This window comes from Carettochelys insculpta, chromosome 7 (assembly GCF_033958435.1).
Source record: "Carettochelys insculpta isolate YL-2023 chromosome 7, ASM3395843v1, whole genome shotgun sequence".
NCBI classification, from domain to species: domain Eukaryota; kingdom Metazoa; phylum Chordata; order Testudines; family Carettochelyidae; genus Carettochelys; species Carettochelys insculpta.
In genome coordinates this window covers 53,725,808-53,745,673 of record NC_134143.1, presented here as the reverse complement: position 1 = coordinate 53,745,673, position 19,866 = coordinate 53,725,808, and the positions used below count along the sequence as shown (strand labels likewise).

Genomic DNA, 19,866 nt, shown 5'->3' with positions numbered 1-19,866 from the left:
CCCGGGCTGTGAAAAGGAGCTGATTTCTGCATCCTTGAAGATGGGAAGTAGCCCTGCATTAGAAAGGTATCTCCCCTGGTTTCCTCAGCATCAAGTTCAGTACACCCTGCTCCTTTACACTGCCTACCTGCCTAGCATTTGATCAATCACTTAGATTTACACACTTACTCCAAATCAGCTGCTCAGACTACACTCCATATTGGACTGAGGATGAAGATATATACACCAGATTGTTGCTAGGACCAAGTTTTTGATTGCCACTAGCTAAATTATTAACTATTTTCTAGAACCCTGCTATAAACAAGCCCTACTCCCTAATCTCCAGTAAGGTTTATGAAACTGCAACACAACCCATGCATATGTCCATGACTCAATTAAACACATTCTAACAAAATGCAAACAAACTTATTTCTGGTCCACCTGGTCTTAGCTACCGAGGCAAGAGCCATGACAGCTGGATAGGGCTAGGTTATCCTCACTATAGAATCTCTTCAGAAGTTGCAGCTTTCTGCATCAGTGCTAGCTGTGCATCTTACTGGTTCTTCAGGGGCAAGGGGGCCCCTCAATCTGCCTTGAATAAGGAAATGCCAGCTCTTACCAAAAATATCATCTGAAATTAGAGCATTCATGTAAAAGGCAACTTTACAGGGCTGTTAAAAAGAAGCATGGCTTGCTGAAAAATCCAATAAACTGCTATGCTATAGTGTTATTAAAGAAATACTGAGCTGAAAGGCCCAAACTTGGACCAGCAATATCCCACTTCTTTTCCTATATTTGTTTGCAAAGACTATATATATATTGCTTTCTTTTCAAATAAATTGCTATATATTTATACAATAAAAAAGAAATACATCAGCAGCTATGGCCTACAAGTTATGAACAACCTATAAACTATAATGAGGAATCCCTTTGAGAAGTCTCCGAGGGGTAGCCATGTTAGTTTGTTTCAGCAAAAACAACAGAGTCCCGTGGCACCTTAAAAACTAACACATTTATTTGGGCATAAGTTTTCGTGGAACGTGCATCTGACAAAGTGGGCTCTGGCCCATGAAAGCTTGCACTCAAATACATGTATTAGTCCAGGGGTCAGCAACCTTTCTAAGGCAGAGTGCCAAATTTGACCTTTTGACCTCTATGTACAGACCAAGTGCCCTTGATACTTTTTAAAGAATCTATGGCAAGTCATTAATAGTCCTCTTTACAACAGCTTCATTAATAATTAAATTAAGATACAGAGCTTTACCATTTACGTGGTGGTTGGTAGCAGTAGCTGGTCTTTAGTTAATCCAGAGACAGCATGGCTTTGAGCAAGCTCCCAGCTGCATGTGGGAGGATGGGTGGGCCTGAGCTTCTAAAAATCGGCTAGCGTGCCACTCCTGGCACTCGTGCTGGGGTTTGCTGGTCCCTGTGTTAGTCTTTAAGGTGCCATAAGTCTCCTCATTGTTTTTTCCTTTGAGGAGAGGGGAAGCAAGTGTTTGACAGGGATAAAGATTTCACCTTCAAGTTTCTAGAAGGTCATTCATCTTAAGGATGATGAAAAATAGTTTGACAATATTGCTTCTAAAATCAGAATAATCAGTGCTTCTGGATTCCCAAGGAAACACAGTTCTACATGAATGACCTTAATCCTACAGTGTCAGGAATTCCTAGGGGATTTGCAGGATCTAGTCTCTCCTCCATAAAACAGCATATCTCCCATTGAAATCTTATGTCAAATTCAGCACTTAATGATACACACCCAAATCCAATGAAATACAGTAGGATTCATATTCAAATAACTGACAACTGTATCTGGATTGGCAGAAGCTAAGCCCTAATACCAAAGAAGAAACACTATAGTCCCTTCCTAAACTACATTAGGAATCCGAATTTTTTGCACACCCAAAACTCTCAAAGTGAGTGAAAGAAATCAATCCCTGGATCCCTGTGAACAAAGCTGGACTCCAATTCTACACAAGTAACCTTCATGCAAAGTTAACAGAAAGTCTATTTATATCCTTTGGCCCCCAAGTAATTTCCTGTGCCTGCAAACCACTTATTTATCTAGTCAAGAAACCGGAACAGCAGGAAAAAAAAATGGGGGCAAAAATTGTAGTCTGAAGGTGGGATAGGGTTTAATTGGCAAATAGGCCTTGTGCTGGTCCTTCACATAATATTTATTTCACCCTTAGTCAATTAATATATCAGGATAATTTCAGTGATGGCATAAGGATGGGCCAATGATACATTTGCCTTTATACTCCAGGAGCCTTAGTTGATTAGTTCACAATTACAACTGTTTCACTATTCTGTAACACTATCCACTGTTGAAGGATGCAAGATATTTTCTGTAATTCATTTTCAGCACATGCACTGCAGATTCAAGAACACTTTCCTTCCATTTTAAATCTTTTGCAGATACGGTGACTTGGGCTATGTCTACACTAGCCATAGAAATTGACTGCTGATACGCAATTTTAGCTACGCCAATTGTGTGGCTAAAATTGATTTATCTGCACATGCGGCAGAAGGTCGGCTTTCCTTATGCCTCACCTCTTGCAAGGAGTACAGGGGTCAATGTTGACCCCTGGGAGTGTCATTTTGCACATGTGCAAAATGAAACCCCAGAAGATCAACCCTGAGCAGGTTGATATTTAAAGGTGTGCGCTAACATGTTTTGAAACTGCAAATACATTACAATGAGTCAGGCCTGATGTTTACACCTGACTTCCCCTTATGCTCAGAAATATAGCTGTAGGTTCAATCAGATGCAGATGCAAATATTGGTAGAAGAACTGGGGTGTGAAAGGGGGCAATTGCCCCTGGGCCGCTTTGAAATGCTGTGGAGCACTGTGCGCCGCTCTGCGGGCAACTCAGAGAGAGACTGGGGAGGTGCGGGGCTGCAAGCCACAAGCCCCGCCCCTTCCAACCTTGGCCCCATGCTTTCTGAGGCCAGAGAGCTGGGGCACCCTTCCACCTTGCCAGTGGTGCTGCCAGTTATTCTTCATTGCCATTATCAGTGCCTGGATTTAGGGAAATTTGCAAAACTCTGCCCACAATAATTTTACAAAACGAGAGACCAGGTTTAGATCCCTTTAAAACTGCAAAAACAACAAGAAGTTCTGTGGCACCTTATAGACTAACCTATTTTAGAGCATCTGATGAAGTGGGTCTTTGCCCATGAAAGCTTATGCTCCACAATATCTCTAAGTCCATAAGGTGCCACAGGACTCCTCATTGTTTTTGAAGATACAGACTAATTCAGCTACCCCTCTGAAACTTTAAAACTGCAACATTCTACAGAGTTCTGTATCACAATTATGGAATCTATGGCAATTTCATGCAGCATGAGGATGTATTAACTTTTCATCAGCGTCCCCTTCCTGGGCAGGAGATCAAGAGAATTTGTTAGTGTGGTTCTGTTGCACATCTGCAGTAAATCTCCAGAGATGCCCAAGTTACAGGAGCTGAATCCACTGACTAAACAATCCTGGGGAAATGTCTTCCTTGGTGAATCCAACATACTCCTTGTCTCCTTCTTTCAAGTTTTCAATGGAGTAGCATGCCATGGCCCAATATTACATGCAGAGTTGACTGTGACGCCTATATTTAGATAGCTTCACTTTCTCATTCAGGAGTCTCTTGACCTTTTCGTTTAGAAGTACTCACACCTGCAATGTTGGCATCTGGCTTTTGTTATTTGGCAGAGAGAATATCCTCGACCTACAGAAATGCCATTTTTTGAAATAGTCCACAAAATTCTATTCCGTTTTTATGGAGATAAGATCTGTTTAAAAATTGCCACTTCCCATCTCTCTCTTGCAGGCCTCATGAAAATTTTGACAGCTTGCCAAAAGAATAACAAAACCAGCATATTCTGAAGCCAGGCTCACACCACTTCTAAAGCAGCAGACACAGTCCTGGGAATGCCTGCAGCAAGAGGGTGGTGGTGACAACCAGGCAGGGCTCCTTTCCTGGGTCCTGCACACGCTGACAGTGGCCTAGGCCCCTTTTCCCACTATCCTTGAAGGCCCCACAAGGGCTGGAGCATCACTAACTCCCATCAGGTGGGGGGGGGAGGGAAGAGAAAGGGAAGAGTGATCTGGATTTGGTCCACACAGTAACCCCCTAAGCCAGCAAATGGACCCAGCAGTTCATCTCCTCATCTGAGGGCATTTCTTTATTCAGAACGTCATTCAACTCCCCAGAAGGGACAGGGAGTGGGAGGGAGATTATTTAAAAACTAAAATAAAATATGAAATTGCATTATCACAGCAGCTAATTTGAAAAGGGTGTAGTCCATATTAGACTAGCTAAGGTCCCACCAAACAGCTGACCTGATTCTGAATTACACACACACATCAAGCACAGGAAACCCTGCCATTTTTCCAACTCAATAGCTTGTAAATGGCCACATGCTTTTTAAATTACTGTAACTAAAACCGTGTTCCTCAGACGACACAGACTACATTTTAGCTATCAACTTCTTAACCACAGAAAATAAGGTTGTACAATTAAAATGCTGACACAACTTTAGCTGTAGCAACACAAATGTGCTGCTACAATATTTTTACAGTTCCTTATTATACATAATGGATGATCCTTCTGCTCATATTTCCTCTATGTTCTTTTCCTGTGAAATAATTTACATTAATCATGAATTTATTACATCAACTCATAATTATGGGTTTCAATCAATTTTTTAAAAAATTCTTTTTGGCACATGACTCATGTTTGGATCCTCATTTAACATATTTACAAACACATTTTTGTGCATGTCTTGTTTGTGATAAGCTTGTATTTAAGTTACTTTCTCACACAGTCTTTTACTTAAATTTTAGTCTTTTCTTCATTCTGTGCACAAGGGAAAAGGCAAATCTGTATTTTCTATTGTCCCCTGTTTATGTGCAAGAGATAACTTCTGAATGTGGAACAAATTTAATGGTTGTAATTAGTTGATGGCAATGGCATAGAACCACACCAGCACTCCTGCTTTCCTGTTTCACAAACAACACTAAAATGTGATGCATGCAGCTATGCTTCAGCGGGAAATGAAAATGATAGCCCCAAAATCTCTCTCTTCAGAACAAACAAGACATATCAAAGCCTGTGGTCTGCACACCATTTATGCCAACTCTTTATTTGGGAGGAGATGGGGAAAGTACCAGAAAAATGTTCTTTACTCTCTTCCTATCCAGTTCTTCTAGCCCTGGTGGAGTTAGGTATCTTCTTATTTTTCCACCTAGCTGTGCTTTTTTCTAGTTTTTCACATGCCAGTAGATAAACTGTGCGCACACACACAAAACACACGTCGGAGGAAATCTGAACAAGGCTCTCATGGTTAGGGCAGGCTTGAAGAGCAAAGCCTAAGCAATGCATGCAGAGTTGGAGCTGCTTTCAGAGCAATATTTCCTGTCACAAGTACACAGCAATTAGTCATTTAGATGGAACCTTCCACAGACAAGCTGTTTTCAAAGGAAATTGCAGTTCAGAAATAGGAGGTGCGGCATACGCGAATTAGAAGGGAAAACGATGCCTTCTTGTGGGAAATAAAACTGCAAAACAGTCTTGTTCAGATAAAAAGGTAATGTTTCCAAATTAGCAGTTTAAAAGGGCATGATGCTAGTAGCCCTGGCCACAAAGACTTTCCCTCGCCCTCTGGTGTAAAGTTAATATGATGATGATGTCTGAAGCTATAGGCTCAAATTTTTTTTTTTTTTTAATTTCACTATCAGGTTTTCTTCGGACTTCATGGTTTTCTTCCTGGTAGGACTCAGAACCATTTTGATGCAGCCACATTACTAATACTAGCCCCAGTGGTGCAAGCACTACTGGGCATGCTGCTTCCTTTCATTTTGAATAGAATCATGCCCACAGAATTTAAAGAAACTTTGCTCCAGTCAAACTTAAGAATTTTCTTTACTGCCATATTTTATTGTTATCTCATTCCTAATAGAGTACTAAACTGAAATTAATTCTGAGTAAATTGTCCAGGAACAAGACAGGCTGTTTTTTTTATGTTTTGCTTTGGTTTTTTTTTTTTTTAAGTGTACGTTATTTTTACTTGGGTGTGCAACTTCTGTACTTACCATTGTCATTTTGTTCACTCACACAAAATCCTCCTCCTTTCAGTATCTACAAAGTGCAGCCATCATGTATAAACATTCTTTAAAACCTATGAGCCTGATTTTCTGCTGAGCAAAAAGTTCTATGGTCGTAGAAATGTTGCTTGGTTATTATTTTTGTCTGTTTGTTTGTCCTGTGTCTTTAGAGCTTTAGCTCTTCATAAGATGTCTTTGTTGTGCATGTAAAGTGCCTAGCAGAATGAAGCCACAATAGGGACCTTGGTTAATAGCATAATAGAAATATAAAAGGCTGACTGCAATTGGCTAAGTCTCCAGTACATAGCCTGAAATGTCACCAGTATCCATCTAGTTTCCTATTCATCAATCCATTACAATGGTATCTGATAGTGGATGTTCAGATACTGGTTGTTCCTTCAATATCTGTTTGGGAAGAATTTATTGATGCTGCTCCTGTATTACTAAACCTTTTTTTAACAATTTTCCCATATCAATCCCTTCAGATCCAGAAAATCTGCATCAACAAGTGATAACCAAACTTTCTAATAAAATGATTTCTCTCTCTTATACAGCTACCATAATATTTTCATGCCTTTTGGCTGCAGGAATGTAATGTCGGCTGTGTGGGAGGGAAATGGAAACATTCTGTCTCATAATAGGAAATGTCTTATATTCCCACATGTTTCAAGGATCGCTCAAGCCAGGCATAAGAAATTGTTCTTGCTCAGGGCTGAATTTATAGGTGTAGCTTTTTCAATGCTGTCCCTCTTTCCAGCGAAGCTAAGCTATATAAAGATCAGAACCAATCATTTTAGCATTGTTGTTATTACACTGGAAGAGCATTTCATGTTTATCTCAAAATAAAAAACAAGAGGACTTTCAGGCCATTTTGAAAATGGTTCTGATGTTAGATTTTCTGATTTATAGAATCTTTAATGGTTCTTTATAAAGCTTAATGTCCACAAATATCTAAACTGTACAGCAGATTTACAAGCTTTAGTTCATTCTCCCCACATCCTTAGGGCAGCTTTCAGTACCTTTTCCTCCTTCACAAAATATCTGTAAGATATATTGCTATGATAATTGCAACACTTTTGTGCACATTTTCACATTGATTAATTTGTTGTAAAAGTCTACAAAAGGATGAGGTTTCACAAATGAATGACAAGATCTTTCAGTTGTATAGCCCTTTTCAGTCTGCATAATCTTGAAGGGTTTTACAAACTAACACACACACACACACACACACGAACTGCAGCCAATCTTCTGAGGCATAACATGGCAGCTGTTTCACAGTCAGTGCTCAGCAACACTAGCCAACAGTTAGGTCAAGGAAGTGAAGCAGAATACCATATCCTGTTGAAACTGTTGGTCAATTTAAACAATGCCAAATGTACCTACCCAAATTAGAATTTCACTAGGGCTAACACTACCCTTGCTTGTATGAAAAGTACTAGGGTGTTTCTAATGGCCATAAACTGTTCCAGTTGTAGCCTGGTCTCTAATCTCCTTCTGATGGGAAATATTTCTGATAACATGGTGCTAGGAAATCTTAGTCCATTTATGTTTCAATTAAGACACTGGTATATCATATGGGAATGGGAATCCCTGTCTGGCAGCTGACGTAGGTGTAACCATGATGGTTTTATTAGATTTATCAGCAGCCTTTAACGCCACTATGCATGAAGTTTGGTTGTGCTTCCTTCTTTCCTTTCCAGAATAGTAGAAGTATTTTACACTCCATCTTCAAGAACTCTCACATGCAGCCTCCTACAGCATTCTGAATGGTCATCCAGCATGTTTAGTGTGTATGTACAGATGCTGAGGGAGACAGTGAGATGACTTGGCTTGTGGTGCAGTCAGTAGGAACATGACACTCCACTCCGCATCTCATTTCAAGCACCCCTGAATTCTGTGGCTTACATGTTCTGCCAGGGCTTGTCAGCCTTGACGGCCACCTGATTACGATGAGATGTGGATGAGGGTAATTGGACTTTGACTGAATCAGGGTGGATAAGGCAGACGTGATGCTGGAAGAGAGGAACAAACTTCTGGACAGATGAGCAGGAATCTGCCACTACCTTCTGATGGGAGCTCATGTCCAAGCTTTACAGCTTGGTAATAATCTTAAAAGTCATAATAAAACCACACTGGCTTCTGGATTATCTGAGGTAAACAGTGACACAACATGCTTTTTTTTCTTGTTCAGCAGGCAGCGGTGACTCTCTGATGCAGATGCTATTTCAATGATCCTCACCTCTGTCACTGTCAGACTCAGTTACTGAAATCAGACTGTCCTCCAAGCTATCAGTAAAATGGAACTGGAACATTCCCCTGGTGTACAAAGCAGCAGCTCCCCTCTTGACTGGAAGGCTGTGTCTACGCTAGAGTGATCTTCCAACAGACGTGTCTGTCAGACAATATCCTTCAACAAAACTTCTGCTGACAGATCACAGCCAGACTGCCAAGCAGATCAGACTGCCCGGCCACTCTCTGGACAGAATGGCCAACTAGAAGACATCAAGCAGGGCTGCTGGTGTCCTGGAAGCCCTGTCTGTCGATACAGGGCCCCCTGGAACATCCAAACCAGCTTTCTGTCAACAGAATCTGCTGACAGAGGCATTCTGCCTCATGGGGTGCAGCAGAACACTGTTGACAGAAGTGCTGTGTTCTGTCAATTTACCACTGACAGAACTCCTTGGGAATGTGTATGCATCGCAGGTTTTGTCAACAACTCTCTAGTATAGACGTAGCCTTGCTGTTTTACCACACTTTTACTTAGCCAGTGGGATCTCTGCTACAGCAGGGTACAAGGAGTTTTGCTTCCTGCCTTTTCTTTAAGATACTAACTCTTCTGTCACATTGTCACTTAAATGGGGTATTGGTTCATTATTGCTCCAGACCAGAAACCCACTTACTGAATCACTTAGAGCAGTGGTTCCCAAACTTTTCACTAGTGCAGACCCACACTCACTCCCCCAAATCATGTGTGGACCCCCATCACAGCCAATTCTAGCTACTATGTATGCTTCATTAAATGAAAAAGGAAACTACAACACAGATTTTCAGACAGCAATTAATAACACTATTGGAAGATATTTAATTAAAAATAATTGATTGTAACTTTGCAATTTATTTAAAAAACTTACCTTCTATTATCATGTTTATTTATCTTTTTTTTTTTTTGACCAATAATACCCTGGAGATCCATGGACCCCAGGTTGGGAACACTGGCTTATAGTATTCTGGGGATTTCTTTTGAAAACTGGCTTGTTGATCTTGAGTTCTAAAGAAATTGCAGCCAAAGGTGTAAACAAATAAAAGAGAAAGACCCTGCCCTTCTCCACCATTCAACACCTCTTCTTCCTGGACATTTGTCAGTTCCCTGTAGTCAACCTTATGCCCTCTGACTTGAAGTAGTTGGCATGGATTTCCTTCTCAAAATGTCACGCCAGTGCTGCTCCATAGACTGGCCAGCAATATCTCCCGCTCTATTCACTGACTCTCATGGAACCCAAAAGGTTCATTTGTAAGACACCCTGACTGAAAAGACAAAAAATCCAGCCAAGTTCTCACCAATCTATGGAGGTCTTCCACGGGACTGTAATTCTTAGCCTTCTGCTGACCCTACTGCCAGTCCAAACTTCAACACATTTATTTCTCTCTCTGCTTTTCACAAGCAGGAACCTGGCTAGCTGGTCTGAAATAATCAACCAATTTCAAACTCAGTGTCCCTAGAATCACTGAACAGACTTAAAACACCCAACAAGTTTCAACATTGAATTGGTTTGCGATCTTGGCACAACTTTGACGACATCAAGAAATGCATTGGGAAAGATGCCTAAAATTAAAAATAAAGAAAAATAATGCCCTCGCTTGCCAATGAAACTCACTCTTCTTGACTGGGCATGACAAAGACAATTACATGGTAAGCTGTGGTCAAGGAGGTAAGATTAGGTTCCCTTGGAAACAGGATAATTTGGCACACAAGGAAGACCAGCACAGTGTAGCTCAGATTGTAAAGGCTTTGTAGAAAGCTATTAACAAGCTGTTTTTCAATTAGGCTTAGTCCCTTCATATTTGTTGACAGTTCTGTAAATGCCTTATCACAAGGCTAACCCAACTGATTGAGTACTCTTTGTTTCCTCTCTATTCTTGACAGGCAGAATAAAAGGAACTGACTATTTCTATCACTTCTTGACTTTGAAGCTTGTGACTTTCATCTGAAAAATCAAAACACTTCATCTTTTTTTCTTTTCCTTCAGCTGACTCTAGTTGTCTAGAGGCTTGGGAAATGTCTCCCCTTAATTCATGTACTCAGCTTCCATTAAAACTGATGAGCATTGTCTCTCTTAATGGAGGGGGCATCTTCTTTGTTCATAAAGCACTGGCTCTCATATCAAGTAGTTTGACTCAGTTGCCACCTAAAATTTTAATTGGGTTGGGAAGTCTTGGACTAAGGCCTAGCAAGTCCCTCTCCACATTACAAAATACTGTGAGCACAATACACCACCACATCTTTCAGTCTTCTCGGTACTTCAAGGATCCTCAATCCATGCACCAAACTACCATGGCAGTCAATGGAAGTGTTCCATAAGAATTGATGTGCTCTGGTAGAAAGTACATTAGAAGTTGTACAATATGCTCCATGCTCTTGGGAGAAAAGGACAAAGTAAGCAATTGTCCTTACTACAGGTTGAACATCTCTAACATGGCACTCTCAGGACCTGTCCAATATCCGACGAGAGAATTTGCCAGACTGTGAGAGGTCAATACTCTCTAGCAACATTACCAACACTTTCAGTGCTTGCTGGGCTCTTAGAAGACATTTAGGGCTAAATTACAGTTAAATAACAGCACAGGACACCGAGAGCCAGGACTGGTGGCTGGAAACAAACTTTGTGGGACCATGGGAAATTTGGCCATACCCATGATAAGTGGTCATCCAGCTAACTACAATCACGCCATTTTTTTTAGAGTCAGTGAAAGGCTTTTCACAGAATCACTGACAACTGTCCCAATTAAACGAATGTGGCAATAATTAGAAAGGATGGATGACAAAGTGGAGTCTATAGCTTCGGATGATGCTAAGATTACACCTCTTCACCTGACTGCCATGAGGTGTGGCATACAGCAGATAAAAATATAGCTAGGTGGCTTGCAAAGTACAGTGCACTTAGGCCTGTCTGAGTCCAGATATTGTATTTAGAGAACGAGAGCAACAGAAATTGTGACTTGTAGGGGAAAAATTCTAGAATATATTCTTCCTAAAACTGCCTCCCCTCTTCACCCCCCTCCAAATGCTTTCCCTTTACACCACACCATTATGAAAGGTCACAAATTAAATGACTGGAGTAGAGATGTAGTAAATAAAAGTTCTGTTACTTACCCATAATTCCACAAGAGAAGAGAGTAGGTCCTTGACTCATCTTTGGAGTGTGCTGAAAACAACCAGAAAAGCAATTCACTTCTTGCAGACTTGACCAGCTCACCTGAAGTTATTTGGAATGTTAGGGCTCAATTCTGCTACCCTTCCTCTTGCTGAGTCAGCACTCTGTAGGACAACTTAATACGAGGAGCAAGAGTGGCAGTCCACAGAGACTTGCCCAAAGAATTCGGTGGCTGTGCTGAGGACAGAACCAAAATTCCCTAAGACTCAGACTTGTGCATTAAACAACAGATTGTCCTCCCCACATATTTCCTTCAATTAATCCAACTTCGCTAAGAACTGCAAAACGGCAGCATTGTGGTTCAGTCACACTAGCCCTTACTCCTGGGTAGTGAGTATTCCACTGAAGTCAGGAACTGTTCATTGCTGCCCTGATGAACCTAAACTGCTGTGGATGCTAAACAAAGAGAGGTAGTTCAGCAATAACTTTGTGTTGGGACAAGCAAAAGACCTTAAACCCCCTAAAGGCTCACAAAATTTCCCCATTTAGATACTCTAAAGGCGATTTTTATAGGAATTGTGTTTATAAAGGTAGACTCCCACACTGACAGCTCTTCTTCAAATGCATCTCACAGTACTTAGATTGTTCCTCTCATTCACACTGAAAATGGAAGCATCAATGTTATACAGGCAGAAAATAATACCAGCAATTTTTTTCAGGGTGGGGGAAACAGCTCAGTGGTTTGAGCATTGGCCTGCTAAAGCCAGGGTTGTGAGCTCAATCCTTGAGGAGGCTATTTAGGGATTGGGGCAAATAGATGTCAAGGATGGCACTTAGCCCTGCCAAGAGGGCAGGGGAGTGGACCTGATGATCTCCCAAGGTCCCTTCCAGTTCTAGGAGATGTGTATCTCCAGTTACATTTTTTTATATATTATATTTAACTTTGTCATAGTGACTATTTAAACTCACTTTCCACTAGTTTTTCCCCTTGAAGGCATAGTCATTTTAAGCCTTCACCTAAAAATTGTCATGTCCAAGCTGAAGCTTTAAACACAAAAAAGTCAGTATGTTCACTACAGGTGCAGAATATGTTATCATGGTCACCATACTTCTGTTGTCCCAAAGAATGTTCCCATTCTACTTCCGACATTTCTCCTCCCTGAACATGCATCCAACGTTATTTATGGAACGGTGTTTTTATTTATTCATGAAAATGAAAATAAATATTCCAGGATGATCCTTTTTTGCCATATTTGCATTTTATCTGGGTTTAGGCAACTAGATATGAACGCTCAGGTCATAGTGGGCCCTTATATAACAATTCCATGCTTACTGCTGTCAGCCCTTTATAAAAGTAATTAATTAAAACAATCTTGTTAAATGCACATACTGTACACCTTCAAATCTAATATAAGATGTTAAAGAGACAGAAAATGCCAATTACGCAAATGTGAAATGACTTAAGTTGCAAGTGAGAGTTTGGCCACCTTTTTGAAGCCTGCTGTCACTTTACAGGTAAAAACAGAAACATTTCTATCCATTGGGACCTAATTTATTTACAAAGAGGTCTAAAGTAACCAGAGAACAAAGAAGATAAGATTTATCAAAAGAAAGGTCAAACCGGAGCAAACTTGAAAACAGCACAAACACTAGAAAAATGGTGTTTTTCACAGCATGCATCTCAGAAACAGCCTAGAAACAAGTATCAAAGGAAAGCAAGTACTATTCAGAGATAAAAGTTAAGGCCTAAAAATGAGGAAGAAAGAAACTCTTTGAAATGACACATGTTCCTATAATGTGATTGCCATTTCATAAGATTTGACTTTTACATCAAAACTGGGAAGTAAAACAGTGAACTAATATAGGGGTGGTGGAAAGGGTGGTGGGTATTGGAGGGTTTTTTCTGTGTTTTGTTTTTTATATATGGAACATCCTGCTGATTTGGTTTTAGGTCTTATTCAGCTTTCATTCTCTGGTTTACATTCTTTGGGCCTCATCCAAAGCTCACTGAAGTTAACGCAAAGGCTCCCAGTAGTTTCAATAGGCTTTGGATCAGGCCCTGTCTGAACATTTCCGTTCGTGCAACATCCCAGGCAATTGGAAATGTGTATTCAGACCTACTACTACTATTGTATTTACATAGCACCAGAAGTGCTAACAGTTAAGTCTCAAGGGCCCTGTAGGAGGCAACTACATTCTAATAGTCTGCAGCATCTCAGAAAGGAAAAAATTCTGCAATCAGCAAAAGAAGTAGAAGGGCGGCTTTTGCAGCTTTATAGTGGTCTGGTTACATGTGGCCCCACAGTGCACAGAAAAATTTATACTCCTCCTAAACCAGTAACACAGAGGGAGCCGTGCTAGTCTATATACTATCAAAACAAAAAGCAGTCAAGTAGCACTTTAAAGACTGACAAAATAGTTTATTAGGTGAGCTTTCGTGGGACAGACCCACTTGTTCAGACCATAGCCAGACCAGAACAGACTCAATATTTCTGTTCAATCTGTTCTGTTCTATTTTAATCTCTGTGCCTTAAATATTGAGTCTGTTCTGGTCTGGCTATGTGGGTCTGTCCCACGAAAGCTCACCTAATATGTTATTTTGCTAGTCTTTAAAGTGCTACTTGACTGCTTTTTGTTTTCATCCTAAACCAGCGAGTCTCCCACTCCACAGCCACCAAATCTCATTAGCAGCTTGTTCATGACACTTTCTCAATTACCTTTGCCCACTCGCTTAACCCAATGACTTTCAAATGAACTTCAGCCAATGGTTTGCAGAAGGCCTGCCTGGGGGAATATTTCAGACCACTTAAATTGCATCATGTTTTTTCATATTTTATCTTTTGTTGGCTAAAGACCAAAAAAATTTATGTTCTGGCAAGGACTCTGCTCCCTCCTAGAACATATTCACCTGTTCTTTTGGGGCGCATTTGAGCAGCTGCTATGCATACCTCCTACACTGCTCACAGAGAAGACCCTATGCTCATAGAAAGGTGAATTTTTGTCCCTTGGTCATGCTTCCTCAAACTCTGCAGAAGCTCCTCCTTGTGTTGCATCCAGTTCTGTGCCCCCCAGTATAGAAAGGATGTGGATGCATTGGAGAGGGTCCAGCAGAGGGCAATGAAAATTATTAGGAGGCTGGAGCACATGACTTACAAGGAGAGGCTGAGAGATTTGGGCATCTTTAGTTTGCAGAAGAGAAGAGTGAGGGTTGATTTGATTGCAGCCTTCAACTTCCTGAAGTGGGGCTCTAAAGAGGCTGGAGAGAGATTGTTCTAGTAGTGATGGATGACAGAACAAGGAGCAATAGTCTCAAGTTACAGTGGGGAAGGTCTAAGCTGGCTACCAGGAAAAACTATTTCACTAGGGCTACGTCTACACGTGCACCCAACTTCGAAATAGCTTATTTCGATGTTGCGACATCGAAATAGGCTATTTCGATGAATAACGTCTACACGTCCTCCAGGGCTGGCAACGTCGATGTTCAACTTCGACGTTGCTCAGCCCAACATCGAAATAGGCACAACGAGGGAACGTCTACACGGCAAAGTAGCACACATCGAAATAAGGGAGCCAGGCACAGCTGCAGACAGGGTCACGGGGCGGACTCAACAGCAAGCCGCTCACTTAAAGGGCCCCTCCCAGACACACTTTCATTAAACAGTGAAAGATACACAGAGCCAACAACTAGTTGCAGACCCTGTATATGCAGCACGGACCCCCAGCTGCAGCAGCAGCAGCCAGAAGCCCTGGGCTAAGGGCTGCTGCCCACGGTGACCACAGAGCCCCGCAAGGGCTGGAGAGAGAGTATCTCTCAACCCCCCAGCTGATGGCCGCCATGGAGGACCCCGCTATTTCGATGTTGCGGGACGCGGATCGTCTACACGTCCCTACTTCGATGTTGAACGTTGAAGTAGGGCGCTATTCCCATCCGCTCATGGGGTTAGCGACTTCGACGTCTCGCCGCCTAACGTCGATTTCAACTTCGAAATAGCGCCCAACACGTGTAGACGTGACGGGCGCTATTTCGAAGTTACTGCCGCTACTTCGAAGTAGCGTGCACGTGTAGACGCAGCCTAGGAGGGTAGTGAACCAACGGACTGAGTTATCTAGAGAGGTGGTGGAATCTCCATCCCTAGAGGTTTTTAAGTTCCAGCTTGACAAAGTCCTAGCTGGGATCATTTAGATAGGGTTGATCCTGCTTTGGTCAGGGGGCTGGACTCGATGACCTCCGGAGGTCTCTTCCAGCCCTAAGATACTATGATTTTGTGATTCCATGGGGACATCAGCTGTGCAATAAGCAGCTACCCATTTCTTTCTGCAGATCCTCCACAATCTGCATTGATCACTGGGGCATCTGCCAGTTAGGGGGGTGGAGCCCGTTGCTTCTTCTAGGAAGGCAGGGAGAGAGGAGTATTTGTATTTGTGCATCTTTTCTGAGAGTCTCAAAGCATTTTCCAGGCAACAGCACCTTGTTCTCATTTCTTTCTAGACTGTGAATAATTCTCCATGAATACCGCTATATATACGTGTCTGAGACTAGCATTGACTGTTTGGCACTTTGAGAGCCTATTCAGATGGCTCTCTATTATCACCCCCAGGTCATTTTTGCACTCATTGCTTTCCAGGCAGTTGCCCCTAATTTGCATCTGTGCCATTTATTTCTTCTCCTTAGGTACACTCAGCCCACTGTTCTACACTCCCCAATTCACTTGGCAATGTACTCTGGTCTCTCTGTGTGTTTGTTGCCTCTCTGATTTTTCTGTTGTGTCGGCTCATTTCAAGGCATTTGTATTTGCATTTTTCTCGAGATTCTTTACGAAACTGATATGTGACTCACTACTGACACTTGCCATCCCCCCACTTAACACTGCTCCCCACTTGCTCATCTTACTATTACTGGTGACCATCTGTTCACTGTTAGTCAGGCAACTTCTAATCCAAGCTATTCATCTAGTTGGTATTTATCCAGTTTTTTAATGTGTTTACTCTATGGCACTAGATTGAATGCTTTGCTGAGATTCACATATACTAAAACCACAGCATTCCTGTTATTTACTAAGGTCCACATGCTCAGTTGGTGTAAATGGATGCAATTTCAGCTGCAACCACTGGAGCTACACTAGTTTACATCAACTGAGCATCTGACCCTAGATCTGAAATACACATTTTACAGCTACAGTGCAGCTATCAGTGGGAAGATCATTTGTAATTAAGTTTGTGCAAATCTTACCAGTTCAGTCCTGCATGTCATGGAGTCATCACCTTTGTTTTCCAGGGTTTTGGTGAAGATCATCACCATGGTAATGAAATCATGCATTGGCATCCATTACAGTACAGGCAAAGGTCACTATCAGCCATGGCCCAGCGAAGCTTCTTTTTTAATACATTTTCCCAAGTGAAAAGTTCCGCAGAACCAACTCCCATCCGCTTCACTCCCAGGATGGGTCGACAATACTTTCCAACTCTTGTTAACTCCCTGCATGCACAAAGGAAAGACACGTACATTTTTAAAGCATGTTCACAAATCAGTAAGTTAAGTGCAAGGCTGTGAGGGAAGAATGGGAAAAGATGTGACCAATTTTAGATGCTATAATCAGTGAAACAATGAGCTAAGCGCCGGCCTGTGAGTTATGTAGCATTAATGCAGTAATCTTGCCTTGACTACTGGATACTTCAGGGGGATATTTGCTTTGTATTTAATAACGTAAGACTATAGGAAATGTCATGAGCTGTATGGAGCACAGGATGCCAATAAAATGACATGGTATAATATAAATATTAAAATGTGTAAATATGTCAACAGATCTTAAAAACCTTTTGGTTCTAGCACCTATGCTGAACTACAAACTTTGCAATTCCACCACTGATCACATGCACTAATAGGTAAAAGACACATAATTATCCAGGAAACACAGTCATTTTAACATGCTACCAAAATTAAATATAGTGCTCTTCTATACAAAGGCTGGTGTATTCTACCTTCCTGTACTTGCACATTTGTTCTAAAGCAGGAGTCAGCAACCTTTCCGAGGTGGAGTGCTGAAATCTGACCCTTTGACCTATGTGCCAGTGATACTTTTTAAAGTCACTAATAGTTCTACTTACAACAGCTTCATTAATAAATACATTAAGATGCAGAGTTCTACCGTTTAGGTTGTGGTTGGTAGCATTAGCTGGTCTTTTGTTAATCCACAGGCAGCATGGCTTTGAGCAAGCTCCCGGCTGCATGAGGGACGAGGGGCAGGGCTGAGCTCCCGCCTCGTGTTTCAGTGAAAATTAGCTCACGTGCCATTCTTGGCACCCATGACAGGGGTTGCTGCTGTCTGGTCTAAAGATTAACAAGAGCTCCTCAGATGGAAGGCACCATAGAAACGCAAAGTATTATCAGTCAGTAGTTCCAGGGTGATGTAGCTACTTGAGCACTAGGCATAAGCAACTCAAGCCTATGAATTATTAGTATGTATTGAGGGGGAGATGAAATATTCTTAGTTAAGGCCCTCAATAATTTAGCAATACTTCTAACGCTCACTTAATTCTATCAGGGCAAAATCCTGAAATCTTCACTCACTTTCTGATCACTTCTTCTGCCAGCAAAATACCCAGTAAATCAATAGGCAAAATTCTGAAATTCTTATTTCTGGCCAGACAATTTCCCTAAGCACTAATACATGTACGGGGTCAGAAAACACAATGCAGTTCCCCTTCTGGAATTCCTCTATTATAAAGGGGTCCCTAGGTGCTGTCTCCTACAAAGAATAAATTAAGGTTCTGAAACAGGGATCCACCAAGATCCTATGGCAAATCTCACAGAGACACCGTGCCTCCAAATCAGCTCTGGGCATGCTGGGGAATCTGCTAGAAATGACCAAGCTAGGGGTTTCCCATTATGGAGACCCACTTTTATACTGACTTTCTTCTACTGATCTCTGGTTCCCACACACTCACAGATTCCTGGCTCCCATGCAAAATTCTTGTGCAGAACAGAATGGACTGATCAAGTTGGCTGACTCCCTCTTCCACATGGAGGGACAGGGAGCTCTCCATCACAAGTCCCACGAACCACCATTTGCCACTCTGTTTTCGCTCAGTTGTTAGTTTACTTTTTAGTTTAGTCTTTACTTGGGAGTTTCACCTGACTAAAAACGGTGCAAGGGCTTCAGAGTTCAGGCCCCAGTGTGTGCTAAAGAGAAAGAAATCAAGTTAAGGCCACATCATTGAGCAGACTGCCAAACATTCAACAATAGTAGCCCAGTCATTTCTCAGATTCTGTCACCCTCTGGGGCAAATTTACTGCTGTTCAAAACCAGACCCACTGCAATTCAGATCTGATTACAAAAATTATTGTTCTTCCTAAATAATTTTCCTCATCCTCCTTCACCATTTTGTGGTATTATGGTAAAAGCAACCGAGAAAATAATTCCTATAAATGGTTTGAAACACACTTTTATCTCCTAATACCCAATTAAAATAAATTGCTAACTGAAAGACTAATATTTGAGAATATGCTGTTCAGTATTAAAACTAATTATGAACTGATATGGAGTGGCTTTGCAGATTGTAAATCACATTTTCTTGTTTAGAGTCTGTGGTGGATGTTATTGAGATTGTTCAATTAAAGGCCAGCTGGATAGTAAACAAATAAATAAATAAATAAAAATTGCCTACTATTATTTTGTGAGAACAAGGTTCACCCAGAGTGCAAAATCAGGGGTAGGGAAGAAGAATCAATATGTTTTCTTATGATTTACCATGCAAAAGGGCCAATGGTAGAGACTTAAGATGCTCACGTTAGATTTGCAACTGGATGTACAATTTATTGGTAACTTCCCCATAAATCTGTTACTAACCCAATGACCAGATGCAAACTGCCAAAGCTGAAAGCAAAGAATTTCAGACCATCAAAATTACACATAATTAGCCCAGATCAAACCACATATTTGGCCAGGAGCAGTCTGGATTTGTACCAGTAGAGTGCAATGGCAAAAGGCAGAGTGGGTAGAGGCCCAGAAATCAACCACATCATAGTCTCATTTCAAGAGGACTGGGTTAATATGAGCAGGAACCTTTTAGTTCATGCCCACAAGGTCTGCACAGGGGAGTTACAGTGCAGCACTTTGATGAACGCTGCTACTCACATCCCCATCGCCTGAGTTACCTGGCAATGCAATAATAAGGCAGCAAAGCTCTAGTCTGCATAATTGGTACTCTGCAGAACAAACTGTTCAGAACCACACGTCAACAGCTGCGGTAGAACTCAAGTACTCCTACATGCCTACAGTCTCCTAGTGTTTGAGCTACTGAAGAACCTGCCTCAACTATATGCAATATAGGGTCTGTGAACCACAGCTGTGCACTTCCAAACCTTTCTGGTAGCAGGTAAGCCACAGGCACATTAACCACAACAGCTCTGGGAT

General features: G+C 41.5%; 1 protein-coding gene across 2 annotated transcripts in view; it reads right to left on the bottom strand.

Annotated features, from left to right (window-relative positions):
- Nucleotides 1-19,866, bottom strand: part of FAM53B (family with sequence similarity 53 member B) — a 147,968-nt gene that overhangs the window by 86,002 nt on the left and 42,100 nt on the right. For both annotated transcript variants that reach the window (XM_075000493.1, XM_075000492.1), the window contains exons 2-3: nucleotides 16,683-16,928; nucleotides 11,452-11,503 (exon numbers count right to left, since the gene is read on the bottom strand). In XM_075000493.1, coding sequence (XP_074856594.1) covers nucleotides 11,452-11,503; nucleotides 16,683-16,775 — 145 coding nt within the window. In that variant the 5' untranslated portion in view covers nucleotides 16,776-16,928. The remainder of the gene's footprint in view (nucleotides 1-11,451; nucleotides 11,504-16,682; nucleotides 16,929-19,866) is intronic.